This window comes from Pinus tabuliformis, chromosome 9, assembly GCF_031772625.1.
Source record: "Pinus tabuliformis cultivar Carrire ecotype Pingquan chromosome 9, CPIR1, whole genome shotgun sequence".
Classification (NCBI taxonomy): Eukaryota; Viridiplantae; Streptophyta; class Pinopsida; order Pinales; family Pinaceae; genus Pinus; species Pinus tabuliformis.
The window spans coordinates 1,613,154,784-1,613,174,882 of record NC_142307.1 but is presented as its reverse complement, the minus strand read 5'-3'; the positions used below and the strand labels follow the sequence as shown (position 1 = coordinate 1,613,174,882).

The window sequence follows — 20,099 nt, the reverse complement described above, 5'->3', positions numbered from 1 at the left end:
TTCCACACCAACGGCCTTTCGGGTGCGAGTGTATGGTGTATATGCTTATTGAGAATCTGAAAAGGAAATTTAAATTATAGTGACTAGGTCATTGCAACCTTTAAAGCTTCAAATTAGTTAGAACTCCTCAATCCATTCAAGGGACCTGCCAGTTTGAAGTGGAAGACAAATCATTAATACTGAGAAGACAGTAACAATAATCCCTTAGGATGTTGATCAGAAATAGAGCACAATGGTGTGAGTCTAGACTGTAAAGGAAATAAATGCAAGGGCGTAAAAGAGTTCCTTCACTTATTAGATGAAAAATCTGAGTATGTGAAAATGCAGTGCATATGTTGCAGACAAATATTAGTGTGTATGCGCATGGAAGAAATTAATTTCTCATCCTATATGAAGATCAAAAACAAGATATAAAATAGAAATTATATTTGGACCTCAGACAAAACTGCATAATCCTTTCGTTGCTTATTGGAGACAGATCTAGCAATAAAAGGCCGATTTTGATTTTTCTCCCGAAACAAAAGTTTTGAAAGCATACCAAGCCAAGTCTGGATAAATATTAAACCTGGCTCATAACAAATGCTGCCTTCATGCTCTTGAATTTTCACAAACATCTTTGTACAACGCAACACAATGTGCCAATTCATGAACTAAAACAGTACAGTGCTAAGGCTCCCTGGTTAACCTCGGGAATGGATCTGTGAACTTCAGCTTTCTACAGAATAGTTGATTGTAGATACTTATAGGACCGAAGTAATCCCCTATTTAGCAGTTTCCACCTTGTTGCAAATGAATCATTTTGTAATGAAGCTTTCAAATCCAAATAAACAACTAATCTTTGCACAAGGCATTTCTAAAGATGCCTCAATATCTCAGGTATACATGGTGAAAGAAGTTTGCTCTGCTCTTAGCATCATTGTTAATTACAATGAACATTAAGTACCCATTAAGCAGGATACTGGCAAACGGCCAAAATCTAAGAAGTGTGTACGTCTTGCCCTACTGGGAATACATATGAAATCAGCTTGTAGTCAACAGAAAACAAACCTCACTTACTCACCATAATGACAAGGAATGAATAAGTAGTGTCCAAATCGCCATGTGAAAGCATCAAAAAAATTGCAGTGCAAGGATCACATTAATACTTACCAGAGGACCTCCACCTCCATATCCTTCTTCCCTCGAGTGCTATTACCATAACAGAAACATCATCATGATATTTCCGGCGATCTCCCTGAGGGATATCCAACAATTCATAGAAGTCCATACCTACATATGAAAATATAATTCGTTTAAATGAAGTCAAATATCAGTATCTAACCTATTCTGCTAATAGATCTCTCTCCTGCAAGAAATTCAGATTACCCAGCTGTTGCTGAAGTAAAAGTTTGTTTAAATCAAAGTAATGCAATTTTAGGGAACGTCATATTTATGTACAAAAAAAATATATTTTTCTAGTTAAAATAAAGGCAGACTGTGTGCCTATCACAAGATATGGATGAGCCCAACTTTTTTTCTTATCAAGATCTTTAAGAAGAAATGATTTTAGCAAACGTTCATGTTCCTTACTCAGCATGTTTTCACACTGCTCAAATAGACATGTCTGTCAAGGGTTTCGGGAAAAGCAAAAAAGGAACTAGATAAAAATAAAAATAGAAACTGCACCTACTATTCAATACTTAAAACACGGAACAAGCAGCTCTGTCACATAACTAAAATCCAATACCGAATTGTAAGAAGCAAAAGTTTTAGAATAAAAGGCGAAAAGTAATTAGCATAATATCCAATTTTGACAGATTCAAAAATGTCCCTAGCATATTTGCTGATTGAGATTAAAACTTACCAGCTTTGTTGGCTGCCCGAACAAGTAATTCTTCAATGAGATGTTGTGCAGGGTCACCATCAGGATTATTTGCCATAAACAACTCCACCTGGGAAACAACTTCCTGATTGCTTAAATACTGATACAAACCATCTGACGAAAGGACTAAAAACTGATCATTTGGACCAAGTCTATGGTGACGAAGGGAAGGCATGCAAGTGATGTATGGAGCCGTCCCAATATAATCATTTCTAAACATTTCCAGCAGCGCATTGTTCCACTTAGGCTGCATACCACATACATTTACTTAAAGTTAATACAGCAGGAGGTTTTGTTGCAAATGATGTTCATCCTAAGAGCAGTAATATGCGATATCTGGCTTAACAAAACAGACATGGTAAATCTATAAATATTTCTTGCAATTTGCCACACATTTGGGACAACGTGCATGCTTTTGTCATTAGAGGTATCCATAATCCATAATACCAGATCTAGAATTAATTCACCAATGACACAATATTGAATAATTTGAAAATTTCGTACAATTTTCCCTACACAATTGGAAGCTATTTTTTGTCAGGGACTCCCCAGCAATGTAATTCTAGCAAATATGAGAGATCCATGCCTACATACTACCTTTGCTCAAACTAACACACCAGAAAAATGCACGGATTTACAGACTAAGCACAGAACAGGCCAGAGAATAACACAGAAGAGTAAAAACAATATGAAACAATAAGTCATTACTTTGGCTGCATAACTAGTTTGTAATTAACAAACCTGCTTGAGAAATCCAGCTCCAAATGCACGAGTGACTTTCAAACGGCCTTTGACTCGATCATTCAAAATAGACTGGCTGTCATCAGGATGTTCTGCTTTAATTCTCATCACTTCCTGTAAAACTCGAATAAAAGCAATTATAAGCACATCGACAGCAGTTGTACAGGTTGAACAAAAGTTTTTAAGCCAGAAATAAAAAAGCCCGAAAGTTCATTATTTCATAGGAGAATGATGGAGCACGCAACAGAATTATATACTTCTATGGCTAGAAATAAAGTCCCAAATATTCAACAGAAACCCCACCATCAATATGAGTCTTTTCTCTATGTTCCTGGATGGCAAGTGAAACTACATTGAAGAAACAGTTAAATACAATTTATAAACCTGCCTGATTGATAATGAATGGTACCGTGCACTATCATGTACAGAAACATTTACTGTTTAATGGCTAAAACAAGGTGGCTGAGTGAGAGAGAGAGAGAGAGAATAATTTGTCATAGAAACAATTCCAAGACGCACAGTTTTTCGGCATATCCAACTTAGTAATGGACATTTTTTAGGAAGGCATGTGAAAGGGGTATCGTCGAGTACTGTCAGTGAGAATTTCAATTTTGTTTTTGCACAGGAGGGAGAGGGTAAGGCCAAGCAACAAGCATATTCACACCACAACTAATCAATCATAATGTTAGTAGGAGGCACCACTCCCTTGTGACTGGCCCCATTGGCCTGAGAATAATGGTATACTGGAGCTTATAAGTTGTTGTGGGCCACCTCACAACCAATATTGGATTAGTTTTTTGCATGGAGAGGTATTTATGTGATAGAAACAATTCTAAGACGCAATCCCAAAATATCTGGCAGAAGCCCCATCAAGAACATGACTGTCTTACCTGTGTTCTTAGATTTCAACCCAAAGGAGAGTATATTTTAGAAAAAGCTGCTGAGCATTGATCGTTGAATGTGTAATACGACACGGAATGGTGAATACGACATAGAGATCTCTCCCACCCTGGACTGTATGAGAACCTTGCTTCTTTCAGTGAAATTAGACGAAAAATTGAGATAAACCCTTCAATTTATATCCAGCAAAAAGACAGAGAAAGCAAGAATGAAAGAAAGAGATATCTCCCTCCTTCTTCCCTTCTCTCCCGTATCAAATAAATAGAGGTAGAACTTTCCCCCGGGTCAAAATTAGAATTACAGGAAAAAAAGGCAATCCTGTCCAAGCAGATACAAACATTCTGAGATTAATAAAAAAGCATCGAAGGAGTTGAGATCAATATACATCAAAGGAGTTGTCAGGCATCTTTATGATTCCTAGAGAGATGGTGCTTCCAAGCAATTTCCAGGCATACCCAAGCAACAGCCTTATAATACTCCCATCTGACCTCCAGTTCTCTATAGATCCATGATACAAGTGTGAGCCTGCGAGGTCATTCTCAAGGGAAATGGACTCATATAACAAGGTTCATATTCGTGTTCTCACATATCATCCATTGTAAGTAGATAATGACTGCTAAGATTGATCTTTGTCAAGAAAAAGATGGAGCTCGCATGTTATTCTTGCTGTTATGTTAACACTTTTTTTATCACCGTGGAGTTAGATGCATAGCCGATACAGTCTGGAAGGTACCTCTCAAATTCCCTGGCATGATGTTCTTCAAGGGACATTACTTTGGTTCACACAAATTGGAAGCATTCAATCTGTCAGTATGTTGATGTTTGTTCCTTTTGTCAATCAACGTGAACATTATTTCACCGTCTCTCTATTCTCCTTTGCACCAAATATCTAGCTCTTCAAGGGATGGATTAGTGTTGCAATTTAAAAAGATTAGTGTTCCACAGAAACACGCCATAACGCTCCCGACACTCCCTGGACTTGGGGACTTCAATATGCCCCTGATACTTGGAACTCTGCTGGGGGCATCCCCTGCAGAGACAGAAGCCCCATTGGTATGTGGGGATGCTCTAGATCACTTCCTGCCAGGGTGGATCCTCTTAAAAACACACAAAAATAAAATAAAACTGCTTTAAAGCAAGATGAGGGCCCACCACCTCCACCTTGCCTTTACTTCTCTACATAATCCTTCAAAACCCTGACCTTTACCATATCTCATGTAAAACACACTAGTTTGAGAACACTAATGAGGTCGAAATTAGGCCTTAGTGAAGAGCAAGCTTTCAAAGGTAGTATAGTGTGCACTGCAGGGATAATCTACGATATTCCATGTGCATTCCAGGTCCCACAAGCACTCTTTCACTGAAAACATGGAAAGCATCCATCCTCTTTCATTTCTTCAGCTAGAAAAGTTAGAGGAACATATATATTTGAACTAGGGGCTACCTGTATTGGAGATGATCTATATGAAACCTATTGCTTGCACCTCACATAGAACTTGATGCCTAAAGAACTGACATACATGTCCAACTTGTATCATATTCATGCATATTTTTTGCATCTTGAAAATGATATTAATGTTCCTCTTGCTATTTAAACAACCGCATGTCACATAAGTTGAGATTTCCTATGGGCCAGTTTCATGTACATTCACATCAGTTCAGAGTTATGGAAGAACATTAGATTGCTAGGGAAGACAAGATCTTTAGAGTCTACTCGATTAAAGTCAAAAGAAGAGAGAGTTTTATATTCAAAAACACTATTTATTATCAGATCAACGGTAGGGATTCCTGCTTGTTTAGTGACTCAGTGTCCACTGTCTTTTATTATCATCCATTGTGGCAGGGAAGCACCCTCCCCTTCCAGACCCACTTCCAAAATTCACTTGAGGCCAAAAAAGTATAGAATTGAAGCAAATCAAAGAGCACGCTTCCTCTTCGAAACCTGACCTGGAGCATTTTAGGAAGTGTGACACGCCTTTAAATACTACCATCCTTGTCAAATTCAGAAGCATGGGCATTCTGCCTTGTGCTCTAGAGACAATACATAGCAGTATCGGTTCCAACAAAATACTCCTTAAAAAACTCTCGTCAAAAGATTGAATACCATCACCAGTTTGGCAGCCTTTTTATTGAATTTTTATGTACTTCCTGGGGCCCAAGGGTTGATGGATGGATAAAAACTAACAATTCTATATGAATCCATTTGATTCTATCATTTATTTCACTTATTTTTGTTAGGGTTTTGACTGGGCTTCTTGTTAGGTTTTACGGAGAGGAGATTTGGGAGAACTTGGGGGAGAGATTGAAGGATGCTATAGTCACATTCAAATATTGTTCGAAAGCTGAAAAGGGCAATCTCTGAAGTTTAAACCTATTCTCTATTGGTTTTCTCTTCCCCTTTGTGTGGTCCCTATCAGTCAAGCACTTCCTCTCCAAGGGAAAAATACAATCTTCTCTCCTCTCTCTGAGTTACAATAAAAGAAACATCATTCCAAGTGAATGACTTAATTAAGTGGACTAAAATAGTGGTGGGATAGATAAAGATATTTATCTTGTGCTTTGATACACTAACTCAACTTCATTTATAATGTATTGACTCATATCCTTTTGGTAACTAGGGATAACCTAAAAAGAAAATATAACCCAGAAAGATCTTTACGTAGATAAGTAATGACTTGTATCATGTAGACAGCATAAAGATGAAGACTCTACAACCTCCTTGGAAAGTAACTTCTTTAGGCAGGCTCCAAATATATGATAAATATCTTTTAAGAAATTACTCATATCATGTTGATAACTACAGAGTTAATAAAGAGAAGACACAAAACTATACAAAATTTAAGCATGTGTTTCATCACTTCAATCGAAAAGCAATAAGACCAACGTGGTGAAAATCCTATATAAGATAGATAGGACGGAATCACATCCCTTACTAAGTAGAGAAGGGCGTTGGGATCTCAATCAACAAGGCAGCAAATGGGGTGAATATAGATTTCTTCGATCGGATTGCTACAAGGTTTCTTTTGCCCCTCTCTTGCTCAATATCAAATATGGATCTATTAACTTCTCAACCAATTCAGGCCTTCTTTGACTTTCTGAAATGGATCAACATCAGTTGTGAGCAATTCACATCTAGAAAGAAATAATGACACAGAAGATAAACAGTGGAATATCTATTTCTGTAATTGGCACATTAAGTTGGATGCTTCAGATATACATGGCATTTATTCAATGTTGAATGCTCTTTTATCCTACTCTTAACCATTCCTTCTTATTCTCCATAGTTCTTTTGCAGCTTTTTCTCAAGAAGCAATGTGGGTATGTGGCTTCCACTTCCCATTTTTATTCTAATGGTATTGATGGTTGATAATACCCATATCTAGAAAGGAATAATGACACTGAAGATACTCGAATTTCATATTCCATAATTGGTGCATTAAGATGGATGCTCCAAATGTACATGTTTTTTTATGTAGTTCATGAACCCTGGAGATCGGTGACCGCTACATCCACAAAATATTTATACTAGGCAGATCCACCCAAAGGGATCACTTCCTGCCAGCTCAACCACGGAACCTAACCCCAAGAGTGTCAAGAGAATTGAACACATGACCTCTCAATAGTAAAGGTGGTTTAACGACATGGACACGACCAATTGAGCTAACCCTCGGGGTTTCTCCAAATGTACACGTTATTTGTTCAATGTTGAATGTTCTCTTCCCCTACTTGTTCCTATTCCTCCTAATTCCTTGTTCTATTGCAGCTTCTTCTCAAGAAGCATGGTGGGTATTGAGTGTCTACTTTTGTTTTTTATTTCAATGGTCTCGATGGGCAATAAAGATTATGAGGATCCATAAGAATATGTGAATGTTCATGATGCCCCATACCATGAAGAGGAGGAAGAAATAGAGAGGGCTGAAGGTGAAAGCAATGATGAAGATAAAAGCAATAACTACTTAACCATTGTGGAAGTATGAGACAAGACTTATGAGAGGAAGAGGGGGTGGAAGTTGGAACCACTAAATTATACGCTACCACTATAGGACAAACAAAGCTTACACAAATTCTTATACCTATGTGAGGAGGCATCTATGCAAGATATTGTTAGGTGATCCAATCAACAACATAGGAATGAAAACCTCCCCCAATGTCCACAAGAATCAAAACCACATAAATGAAGAGTTAGATGCACAAAATAAAATGAAAATGCAAAAGGTTCAATCCAAGGCCACACCAAGAATGTTTAGCCAAGCCTCATCCCTATGTTAGTGGAACCTCAAAGATGCATATAGGGCATAGAACAATAGCATATCTCCTTGAGAACAATGGTAAAGACCACATGGATGCAAAAGTTTGTATGCTTCTCTATGCATGTTGCATATCATTCAGTGTTATTTGCTCCTCCTAATGGCATGATACGGTTACTTGCATCAACAATGTCCCAAAAGTATGTCAAAGCCCTCAGTTTGACAAACGCAAAACTAGGTCATTGGACAAAGAAAAATCCATAATACTCTAGGAAAGTTTTCAAATTATTGCACCAAATATTGGGTATCCATTGTTGTTGATGGTTGGATAAGTGTTGAAGGCATGCTATTGATAAATGTTGTTGTTGTGTTTGCCTACGGTGTGGTCTTCTTTGCATCCCATGACTACTCGAATCATTATAAGTCCACCATTAACATCACAGAGACCTTACTAAAAAGCATTCAAAAGTTGGGTCTAACAATATCCTTGAAGTCAACATTGATAATGCACTTATTTGTAAGGTGGAAAAAACAATCCTAACATTTTTTGTTTGGGTGTTTGGTGCACACATTGAAACTTTTGATGCATGATATTACTACATTGAAGCAGCTTGGTTATAAATGGAATGGTACCTTGTACAAGAAAGTGAAGAAGCAAAATTTATCACCAATTAATGGTTGGAGCTACTTACACTTACAAAGACCCAATTTGCTAGTTAGTACCTCACCTCTAGATGCCTTTTGAGGGAAAGAGAGGCATTGACTAGTATGGTACTGAGTAGTTCATGGGAGGATATGCAGTTGCATGCATCTGATTGAGAGGAATCATAGAAGGTGTGGGGATTCATTCTTGATATTCAATTGGTCATATACGTTCTATTGTTTACCAATGCCCTCTATAATATGATTCAATTTGCAAATTCAAATAAGGCAATCATTGGAAAAGTAGATGCACAACATTCTAGGTTGGATAAAAGACATTGTTTAAGCCTAAATATGCAACCTTGCATGATCATATTCATAAACATGTGGTCAAACAACAAGATAATCTAAATGTTTCACTCCATGCTTTAACATATGTCCTTACCCAAAGTATTATTATACATCGCGGTTGGCACAAACATCACCTAGGGGTGGGGTTAAGAGAAGACCACACATGGGTCCAAAGGCGTAGAACAGATACATGATTGCATTAGACAAATTGTTCCATGATAAGGCTGAGTCTAATTTCATACAGCAAGATTGAGAATGTTCATAATTGGCCATGAAGTCTTTAGTTCTATCCATGTAGTTGGAGACCAAGATACGATCCTATACATTGGTGGAACATGTGTGGCAATGCTACCACACAACTCCATAAATTGGTGGTGAAGGTATTATCACATGTTATGAACAGTTATTCCTCAAAGAGGTTTTGGAGCACCTACAACTTCATCCACAATATGAATAGAAATAAACTAAGATCGGTCATAAGTCTTGGTTTATGTGCACTACAACTTGAAGTTGTTGTCCTATTATTGTCACGTAGTGCAGAATGATAAAATACATAAGTCTTGGGACAATAATTAAAGAGAGGGATAATTTGGAGGATGGAGCAAAAGCTTTAGAGAGCCTAGAGGATTAATTTTTCGTTGATGGGACTCAAGATGCTGATCATGCTAAGATGCCACCCTCATCCACACTTCACAACCTCCACTACTACAGGGGGGTCGTGTAACTCATAGTGATGATCACCCCAATGTTTCACTTCCTACTACTCTTGTTGTTAGATCACATGCCAAAGAATTAGACATCACTCATGTCGAGAAGAAAGAAAAGTAGATAGCACACTTGTTTGTCTTTGTATATTTTAGTGTTTTCACTTTTCACCATTCACTTTTAAGTTTTCAATTTCTGATGTCTATTTTTAAATAGGGGCACAAGACAAATTTCATAATCGTATATAGCAATTCACTGCATATTATAACTCTTTGTTCATGATGGCCTATTTCATTTCATGGTTGATATTATTTGTTAGATGTTGATGATAAATGTTATGGATGAAAAACTTGAAGTTATGGTTGATGACATATGTTATGGATGAAAAACTTGATGTTATGATTGATGACAATGTTAGAAGTATTATTGCTAGATGGATGATGTTATTTGTATACTAAATGGTCGATTCTCTAATGATTAATTTACTAACTGTTACATTTCTAGCTTCGTACAAATATAATATTCATCTACTAGAAAAAAATCTATGTTTTCATATTTCCTAGCAAATACATCTAGTTTGGCATTTTGGATGTTTTTAATATACATGCATTAAAATATATGAAATATATATTATATAAAAAATGCAGCAAGGATGTTTCACTTTCAATCTTTTTAATATACATGCATTAAAATATATGAAATATATATTATATAAAAAATGCAGCAAGGATGTTTCACTTTCAATGTTTTTTGGGAATCGGCACTCAGCTGCTTATGCTTCCCACTGTTGCTCCTCACCTTGCTCCTACTCCCAACATCAATGCTATGATCAGCAATGTGTGGCACTCTTTATACGAGACCTCTTCCCCATGGGAGAAAACATATGCAGGTACATTTGCAATCAACTCCAGGGTCAACCAAGGTCAATCACATCATTATTTAAACCTAGTTCATTGTCTTGAGTTGGAGACGCCCTCTTTAGAATCTTCCCTTGCTCAGAAGGTGACCAGATAGTGCATCAGGGTCCACTCATTGCCAAACTTACCCAAAACTTATTGTATCCCCATGGAAAAGTATGACAAGCCCCATGGATATAAAGACTAAAGGGTCCTACGATTTCGATCTTGATTAGAAAGATCACAAGAGGAGTGTTCAGAGGCAAAGTAGAGGTAGAAGCATAGTTCTCTCTAGACATAAAACCACATATGCCAGTATCTCTAGCCATAGAAGAGAGATATCGCAAAGCTCCAGTGGACAGATTGCATCACTGATTTCCTCCGACCCACAAATGATCCAACTGCTATGAGCTTTCTTCACAATAGATGCTTGGTACTTTGGACGGCATAAGATATTACTGTTTCTTTGTCCTTCTATGAATTCATCAAATTCTGTGGAGCAACAACTACACCTCACATGGCTAGGATGTGCAGATTACAGTTAAAAGTAAGCCATTTCTTGCTCTAATAATATACTTTAGTCAGCTTTGTGCTCTTTTCTCTTCTCTTCTATTTTCTTCTTATACTTTTTTTTCAATTGTACTTGGCCAAAAATAGTTTTCTTGGGAGATGCATAAATCACTTTATCACTCGATGTACCTTACACGCTGAGATTTCTTCCAATGCCATTAACCATTTTTTGGTCACTTGAGAGAGTTAATGCAGTTTCCATTTCAATTTAAGACGGGTGTATGTGTCATGAGCCTACTTGCTCAAAACTGCAAACCAGAAGAATGGCAGATATGTCAGAGAACTGGCAGCAGGGACACATTGTCAACTAGCAGCAACAGAATAGAAGATGAAGGAAGACTGGAGAAAAATGTTTATCACCTGAATAAAATGCAAAAAATAGTAATCTGGAGTTGAAATGAAATAGCAAGTCAACAATTGAACACCTCCCACTGCACCTCTAGTTCTTCAGAAGATGAAATTGTAATTCAGGATTCCATGGTAAACATTTCATGACATTGCCATCATCAAGAGATTTTCTGTCCAAAATTTACTATATGTCTTTTTATATTCAATTGCTGCTGGGTCTCCAAGGTTGTTCAAAGGCGTGTAGATGCAGATTACTTTTACCAGTTTCATAGCAGTTCAAATCTTATGCAATCCAGGATACTATAAATATGAAAACGAGGATTTCCATGATTATTTTCGAAATGAAATTTACTTAAAATAGAAATCTAATCACTTTTCTTTTGAAAAGGGCATAACATTTCAAACTAATGGACATGGTTGGGTGTTTTTCTGTCTAGATATTGAATGTATCCATAAGAATATACAGAGCAAATACTAGAGTTGAGGAGCAAAGTTTTAAGTCTACATAGCAAACTCCTCCAACATGAGGAAAGCACCAAAACATTATATAGAGATCTGCCATAAGATTGGTTCACATTTATAGCATTCCTCTCAAGCCATGACAAATTTGAGATTCTAATAGCCATGCTCCAGGTTCCAGACAAGACATTCCGAGATGCACTTGACACCCAGTAACAAACAAAACTGTAAAATGAAACACAAAAGTGCTCACAATTATGGTACATTCTCCCTGACGTCCAACAGCTTGTGATGAAGCCTTGAGCTAGCCTTTAACAGGTCGGAGACAGAAACTACTTGTTTTAAGAATATCCCTCGAAAGACTACCCTGAATCTAGGTAGAAAGGCATCTTAGAACTCTCACCTTTTCCTTTGGAATTTCTCACCCTAGCGAAACACGAAACCTTCTTGATATAAGAAAGATTTCAAAGCATACTAAATTATCTTTTTCAAGTAGGACTAACGTTTGAATATTGGATAGTTGCAAAACTAGGATTGAGTTCCTGATGTTAACCTGCATATAAGTTCTTTTCACACTATATGTAGGTTAATAATTCAATCTCTGGCCAAGATTAATTTCTTTTATAAACTGACGCCATCTATTTTAGCAGTAAGTGACCCACACATGCAGTAAAGTGAAGCACTGTAACTAATCAACAGTTCAATAGCAACATGAAGGGCAAGAGTTCTACTCATCATTATTGCTAGGCTAACAGACAGGTTTTCAAGATAAATTTCTTACTTCTTCAATGCTGGTACTGTGATCTGTTGATAACTGTAATGCACTCAACTTTGTTCCAGGAGCTGGCAATTCTGAGCCATCGTTCCCATTGGCTTCAATTGGTGCAGAATCTGCAGGAGGTTCCTCTGTTATATCCTCCAATTCTGACCTTACAAAGGCCTCCCTTGAACCCACTCTATCATGCCCATCTCCCTTCGGATGACTACAGTGCTGCTTTGTACTGGAATTTGTCTCCGGACTCAACTGTGCCACAATAGCACGACTGTCACCAACATTCATCACATACACATCTTGGTCCTTCATCAACATCACCAGTAGACAAGAGCCCATCAATGCAAGCTCTGGATTCTCATCAAGAACCCTATCTGTCATTTCAAGATAAGCTTCTTCTGTAACTTCTAATGCACGAGAGAGAGCCTTTAGAACAGAGCCATGATTAACCGCACACGCATTACATCTTTGTGCATTATGTTTTATTCTTTCGTCGATCTTTCTCTCTACTTCTATCGGTTCCTTCTCCCAATCATATCTCCATGGGAACAACTTTCTGTGGTTTTCCTTCCGTTTACTGTAGGATTGTCTTAATTTGGAACTCAATAAAGACATCCCTTTGCCCTGCTTCTGTACTGAATCAGAATAAGTCCCCCTTCTCGTCTCTGGATCTGAAATCTGATCAGTTGCTCCATTACCTTCACTGGTTTCCCCTGAGCCATCTAATGCCAATCTTGACTCATCAGCAGCTGGGCCAGTACTTCTAGAAAGAGGTTTTGCTGTCCCCTGTTGCGTATTTTGACTACTAATTACAAAATTTGTAGTGGGATTCCAAACGGAGAAATCCAAAGAATCGTCGTCCTCTTCTTCAGCGAGCAACTCACGCAAAGACTTGCTCTTCATGCCCTCCCTGCTTCCCTTCTTTTCACACTGAAAAGTAACACGCTTGATGAATTCAGTCGAAGGTCGAGAGTCTCCTTCGCTACCTGTCAGCTTTACCGTACAGTTGCTACATTCAGTATCTATTTCATGGGTTTTAATCGGTGGGTTCTCACTGGCAATTGTACTAGGGGGTTGGTATCTTTGGTCTTTGTCTGTCATTTCGTGTTCTGCTATCCTCAAGTCCTTATCCTTGCCTTCTGGATGTTCTCGTTTTCCTTTTAGGTCTTGTCGAAGATCAGGTTTCTGTTGCCCGGTTCGGGCAGTTGGCTGATTTTCTTCGTTTGCTTCCAGTTCACTTGGATTTCGGTGTGGTGAGAGTCGTTCATTTGAGCACTCTTCTTGCTTAGCCTGTGGATCTTGTTGGTGATCTGGACTCTGTCGCAACGGCTCCGAGCAATCTTCTTGACTAGCTTCTGGTCCTACCAAGCGATTCGGATTATCTTGCAGGGGTAGGGCATGTGGTCGATCCTCTGATCTCGCTGCGATGCCCTCATTGAGACTGTGTTGCTGAGGTTGAGCATTTGCGCATACCTCTGATCTAGCTTCGGTGTTATTGGGATTTTTCTGCTGAGGTTGAGCATTTTGGCTATAATCCTCTGATCTAGCTTCGGCGCCATTGGGATTGTGTTGCTGGGGTTGAGCATTTGGGCAACAATCGTCTGATCTTGGTTCGGATGCGTTGGGATTCTGTTGCTGGGATTGGGCATGTGGGCAATCAGGTTTCCGATCCCAAAGAAGCCCTTGAAGCTCATCATAGATAGCCTTATAGAGATTACCCATGAGAAACTCAGGGGCATCAGGACCATTGAAGCCATCATATATCCCCACAAAGAGCCAGCCGTGTTCCTCTGACAGAACTACCTGAATTCTATCCTCACCAGCCTTGCCCTGTGCCCACTGGACATTAATATTGCTATGGACATTATCTTCGGAAGGGTAACCGGCAAACACACCTGAATCATAGACGCCGGAGCCCCCCCTGGCCGGTCCGTACTTATCGTAGTCCTTGGCTTGTTGCCATCCGACGAGCTGAAGAACAGCGGGGAGCATCTTGCCCAGTGGCCTTCTCACAGTCCTAACAAACCGAGAAAAATAGCGTTTCCTCTTCCTCAAGTAGGCCATGTGGTGAGCAGTAGCACCGCTAGGGCCACCCAAGGGCGCCGAGAAATGGCCACGATCTATGTTCTCCAGAGGACCCGACATGACTGCCCTTTCCAGGGGCCCCGACATGAAGCGCGCTCGCTCCAGAGGCGCCGACATGAAGCTCCTATCCTGCTGCAACGCGCCGCTCAGCGGCCCCGACATTGGCCCCGACATTCCGGCCCTTGGGCACGGTTGCAGCGGCAACGAGCTGAACGACGCGGTGCTCTCGAATGCCGCCGCCCGGTCATGCGCCGCCGCATTGGCGAACGCGGCACCGTTGCTGTACGTCTCCGCGCCTCCTCCGTGCGACGACGCCACCACTGTCCTCGGCGTCGACGTGTTGGCACTCACAGATGCCCCCGATATCGACTTGAACGTCGTCGTCTCCGCCACACCCACACCACCACCGTTACCGCCGCCGCCGCTGCTGCTCTTCGGATTCGTTGTCCTCTCCTCCTCCTGTTGCAAAAACCGGAACGACGATCCCGGCGGTTCCTCCAACCCCGCCACCGCCGCCTCTGTATCGTTGCTCGCAAGAAACCCGAACCGCTCCGACTGCGAGCCCGGCGAGAACCTCGCAGATTCCAGCACCGGTGGCCTCACGTAGCAGAAAGAGTGGCCGAGCCCCTCGTCTAATGGCTCCGAGAACACCAATCCCACGCGCTCCTGCTCATTCCCCGCGGGCATAAAGCATCCCACCACGCGGGACACGCTGTTACCCATCACTTCCCGATGATGAGCCTCATATCGCCCGCCTTCATCTCCTCAGATCAGAACATAGACATATTATACTCACTGCATATTTACCCACAAAACCCAGACTCCGACCCGATTTCTTCTTCCTCCTCCTCCGTCGTCGGCGCCTCGGCCATGGATCTCTCATTTTTCGTTTTCGCTTCCCTTTCTTGAAATTATCTCCCCCACTCCATAGTCAAAGCCCACCACCAGGAAAACAAATATTAAAAATTAAATAAATCCCGCCACGTCACCCCCGTTAAAACCCCAGTGGAGTGGGTGGTGTAAAAAGCACCAAAATCAAATACCCCCCAAGTCAACACACGCAGAAACGCCTTTTATCGAGATTGACGTCTGAAGCAGATAAAAAGAGTACGTGGTGTTAGTGGGATGCTGACGTGGCCTTCATTTAATAAATAAATAATCTTTTTTCAAATAAAAGGGTCTCCCGTACTACTAACCCCAACCCAATAAATGTGGTCAAACTCCGTGTCATACACAAGTCCACCCGCATCCAAATACAATATACGTTACGAAGAATCCAAAGGATTTCCTTACAAATTTTTTTTAAAAAAAACGAGGGGAGCGAGGGAGAGGGAGTAAGTAAAGCGAGTAAGTCAGCGAGACGCCTCCAATTTCGGCTTTTAACGGAGAAAAATTCAAATTTACTGTCTGTTTGTTGACAGCTTTTCAACGCAACAGACAATATGGTATAATATTAAATGTTTCCCCCCTCGCTGGAAACTGCTAAAATAAATAAATAAATAAATCAATATTTTGTTGTGATTTCCCACACATTTTGTTCAATATTGTTTTTATCTTCTTGTCTGCAAGTGTGGATTTGGTGAGGTGAGATGGTGAGTCAAAGTGCTGTGATTAGGGCATGATGGATGATGAGTCACCATCCCCCTCTTCAATTAATGGGATGTGAGGAGAATGTTTGTTGGGATTGTTTATGCGCTTATATAAATAATATTTATTTTAATTACCAATTTGTTTTGTGAGATAAGTAAGGTGTTTATTTTAATGTCCTAATTTTATATTTTGCAGAGTATAGTGTAATGTTTTGTCAAGTTTTAATGCAGGACAAAGTGTCTTACTTTGTTGCAGTAACTTTATATACTTGGTACCAAGTATTTAATTTCAATGTGGTAATTTTATATTTATCAAATTGGAATGTAGTGTTTAACTTTACATATCTAAGACTAAATATTTGACTTAGGGAGTAGATGTAGAGTTTAACTTTATATACTCGAGATTAAATATTTGATTTTAATGAGGTGATTTTATATCTATTAGGTAATGTTTAACTTTATATTTACCATGTAGTGTTTAATTTTATATACTTGAGGTTAAATATTTGACTTTAATGTAGTAATTTTATATCTATAGTGTTGAAGTTAGTGTTTAGGATAAGGTTTATTACATTGATGTAGTAATTTTATATTTACTAATATTTATTGAATTGTGAAGGAGTAATTTTAAATTTGTTAGGTTGTGACATTGTGTTTGGAATGAGGTACTTCATTTGATCTCCTAACTTTATATGCATTGTAGTGTAGTGTTTGGAACTGGTAGTTTTATTTGAAGTGGTAATTTATATTTACAAAGGTATTTTCTATGGTGTTTGGGATGGGTAGTTTTACTTGATGTGGTAATTTTATAGATGGGTAGCTTTACTTGATGTGGTAATTTTATATTAACTAAGTTCTAGCATAATGTTGGGAATTGGACACTTTATTTCAATGTAGTAATTTATATATATGTGAAGTTGTGGTGTGGTGTTTTGGATGGGTTTTTTATTTTAATTTGTTAACTTTATATCATTGGGTTTTGATGTGGTGTTTGGGATAAGGTGATTTACTTCATTGTGGTGATTTTATATTTATTGGATTGTGAGGTAATGTTTGGAAATGTCACTTTACTTTAAAATGGTAACTCCTTATTTATTGAGAGGTGGGTTTTGGACAATGTCTAGAATTACATAAATTTATATTTATTGGATTGTGGTGTAATGTTTGGAAACGTCACTTTACATTAAAATAGTAACTTCTTATTTATTGAGTGGTGAGTTTTGGACAATGTCTAAAATTACATAACTTTTAGTAATTTATATTGTTGGATTGTGGTGTGGTGTATGGTATACCACATTAAAGTAACTTTATTTTAATGTGTTAATTTATATCTATTAAATTGTGAAGAATTGTAAAGGAGTGCTCACTATAACTAGCTTTACTTTGATGTGGTGAATTTATATTTGTTGGATTGTGACATAATGTTTGCGATGAGATACATTATTTAATTTCCTAATTTATATATATTGAGTTATAGTGTAGTGTTTGGGATGGGTAGTTTTACTTGATGTGGTAATTTTATATTCACCAAGTTCTAGCATAATGTTTGGGATTGGTCATCTTACTTCAATGTAGTGACTTTTATCTATGTAAGTTAGTGTTGTGGTGTCTCGATGAGGTTATTTATTTTGATTTGTTAATTTTATATCATTGGGTTTTGATGTGGTGTTTGGGATAAGGTAATTTACTTTAACGTAGTAACCTTATATTCATTAAGATCGTGGTGTAATGTTTGGAATGGACTGCTTCACTTTAAAATAGTAATTTTATATCTATCAAAGTGGTAGATTTTAGTGAGTGTCTAAGATTATATAAATTTTAATAATTTATATCATTGGATTGTGGTGTGGTATGTGGGATGGAGTGTTTTACTTTAATGCAATAACTTTATATCACTAAGTTATGGTATTTTATTTTAATGTAGTAACTTTTTATCCCTTAGGTTTTGAAATTTTACTTTATTGTGGTGACATTATATCCATCAAGTTGTGTGTAGTATAAGGCAAGGTGCGTTAGTGCGATAATGTCATATATGTTGGGTTGTGGCATAGTCCTTACAACATGATAGTCCTTACGACATGGTGCTTTACTCTAATTTTATAACTTTATATCGTAGGGTTGTGACATTGTGTATGGAATATAGTGCTTTACTTCACAGCGGTACCATTATATACATTGAGTTGCGTTGCTTTACTTTAATGTGGTCATTATATATCCCTTGGGTGGTGGTGTAGAGTCTAGGACGAGGCACTTTATTTTAATGCAATAACATTATATCTATTAGGTTAGATTATGGCATAGTGTTTAGGATAAGGTGTTTTACTTTAATTCGGTAAATTTGCAACATTAAATTGTGGTGTACTATATACGACATGATATATTATTTTAATGTGGCAACTTTATACCCACTGGGTTTTGGCACTTTGCTTTAATGTGATCACTATATACCTGTAAAGTTATGGCGTAATGTTTGTGGCAATGTGTTTTACTTAGATGTGGCAACTTTCTATTCATCAAGTTGTGGTGTAATGTTTGGGAGAAGGCCCTTGAGGTAAACAACAATAAGGTAATCTATCGTTTAACAAAGGGAAGAGAGAGATTTGAACCTTGCATGTTTTCAATGTAAAAGTAAAAACTTTGTCAATTAGTCACAAGAAAATCTATTTATATATAAGTTAGTTATAATTTAGCAATACATTGGTGAGAACTTATTATTACATCTAGTTCAAATTCAATTCCATGAGCAAAGACTTTATCAATGAATTATGAGGTAATCTTTGTAAATATAAGTTAATGTCAATTGGGTCAATTTTATAGAGGATCACCTTCCTTAAAGCAACACATCTTAAAAATTCAACACTCTCCAACAAGTAAAAAGGTTTGAGTTTGTCAAGAATGATAAGAAGGAATTTATGACCATGTAATATCCTTAGATTGTGTCAAACATTGTTGATAAGGATGAAAGAATAATGATAGGGGTGCTTTGAAAAGCATTCTAGTTTATTGCTTTCATTAGGCATTCATATTTACTTATATCTTGAGTTCTAACCCATTAAACAACCTTGTTAGATCGTAACAACCTTGTTCACATGAATAAAAGTGTAAAGCATAACAATACAATTATAATCATCACTAAGTTAATTAAAGGTCAAAGGCCACACATTTCTTCACCTCGTGATCAGTTAATGCACACAAGTATACCATTACAAGGCTATACTAGCATTTAAGTTGTCCTCAAGTATCATTATTTTGTATAACCATTGCTACCAATTAGTTGATACAATTAATCAGTACACAATCACCACTCTAATTCCACCAGGGCATACAACTACCATCGCTATTTACATAGGTCATACATCTCATATGCCCAGCTGCCACATCAATTCATACATTTGTATGTTGTTACTATTACAACCATAAAAAAATATGTGCTTCAACATTTGCATTTCATACACAATCACAAATTTATGCTATTTCATTACCACCATTAACCTTAATTATTGAATTGTACATCATCTAAACCGCATCTATTCCCACATAATCCTCATTTGTACATAATCAAGTTTTTTGTTTTGAAATAAATTTAATTATTTCATGTCATTTTTCCATAAGGTCATGCCCTCCACTCCCCCCCCCCCCCCCCAAATAAAATAAATAAAAATAAACATACCTCTTTTTTTATATTTCCTTTACCTTTAAAGGTTTATATTAATTATCTTTAAAAAAAAAAAATCCAAACTTCATATATATGCGAGAAGATTTTTGCCCTAAAATAAAATTCACCCTTACCCTACACCCCTCCTTAACCACATAAGCAAGAAAAACATTGTTGGTACCTTTCTAACCCTATCAATTGGCTCACAAAGACCCTCGATCAACAATTGGCTCACAAAGACCCTCGATCAACAATTGGTTCAGAGAGAGCAAACAAGT

The 20,099-nt window shown here is 38.0% G+C and overlaps 1 protein-coding gene across 1 annotated transcript; it reads right to left on the bottom strand.

Annotated features, from left to right (window-relative positions):
• Positions 1–391: 391 nt before the first annotated feature.
• LOC149154951 (protein phosphatase 2C 32-like) lies at positions 392–15,515 on the bottom strand. Its single transcript, XM_089441593.1, has 4 exons — positions 12,502–15,515; positions 2,603–2,716; positions 1,844–2,108; positions 392–1,269 (listed from the first exon to the last, which is right to left on the bottom strand). The coding sequence occupies exons 1-4, from the start codon at positions 15,298–15,300 to the stop codon at positions 1,139–1,141; spliced, it is 3,309 nt and encodes a 1,102-aa protein (XP_089297719.1). The 5' UTR covers positions 15,301–15,515; the 3' UTR covers positions 392–1,138.
• Between the last annotated feature and the right edge of the window lie 4,584 nt (positions 15,516–20,099).

Coding starts and splice junctions, on each gene's coding strand:
- LOC149154951 (XM_089441593.1), bottom strand. CDS start 15,300: ATGGGTAACAGCGTGTCCCGCGTGGTGGGATGCTTTATGCCCGCGGGG. Junction 2,109..2,602: donor GAGCTGGATTTCTCAAGCAG/GTTTGTTAATTA, acceptor TGTGGTATGCAG/CCTAAGTGGAACAATGCGCT. Junction 1,270..1,843: donor TCGGGCAGCCAACAAAGCTG/GTAAGTTTTAAT, acceptor TTTCATATGTAG/GTATGGACTTCTATGAATTG.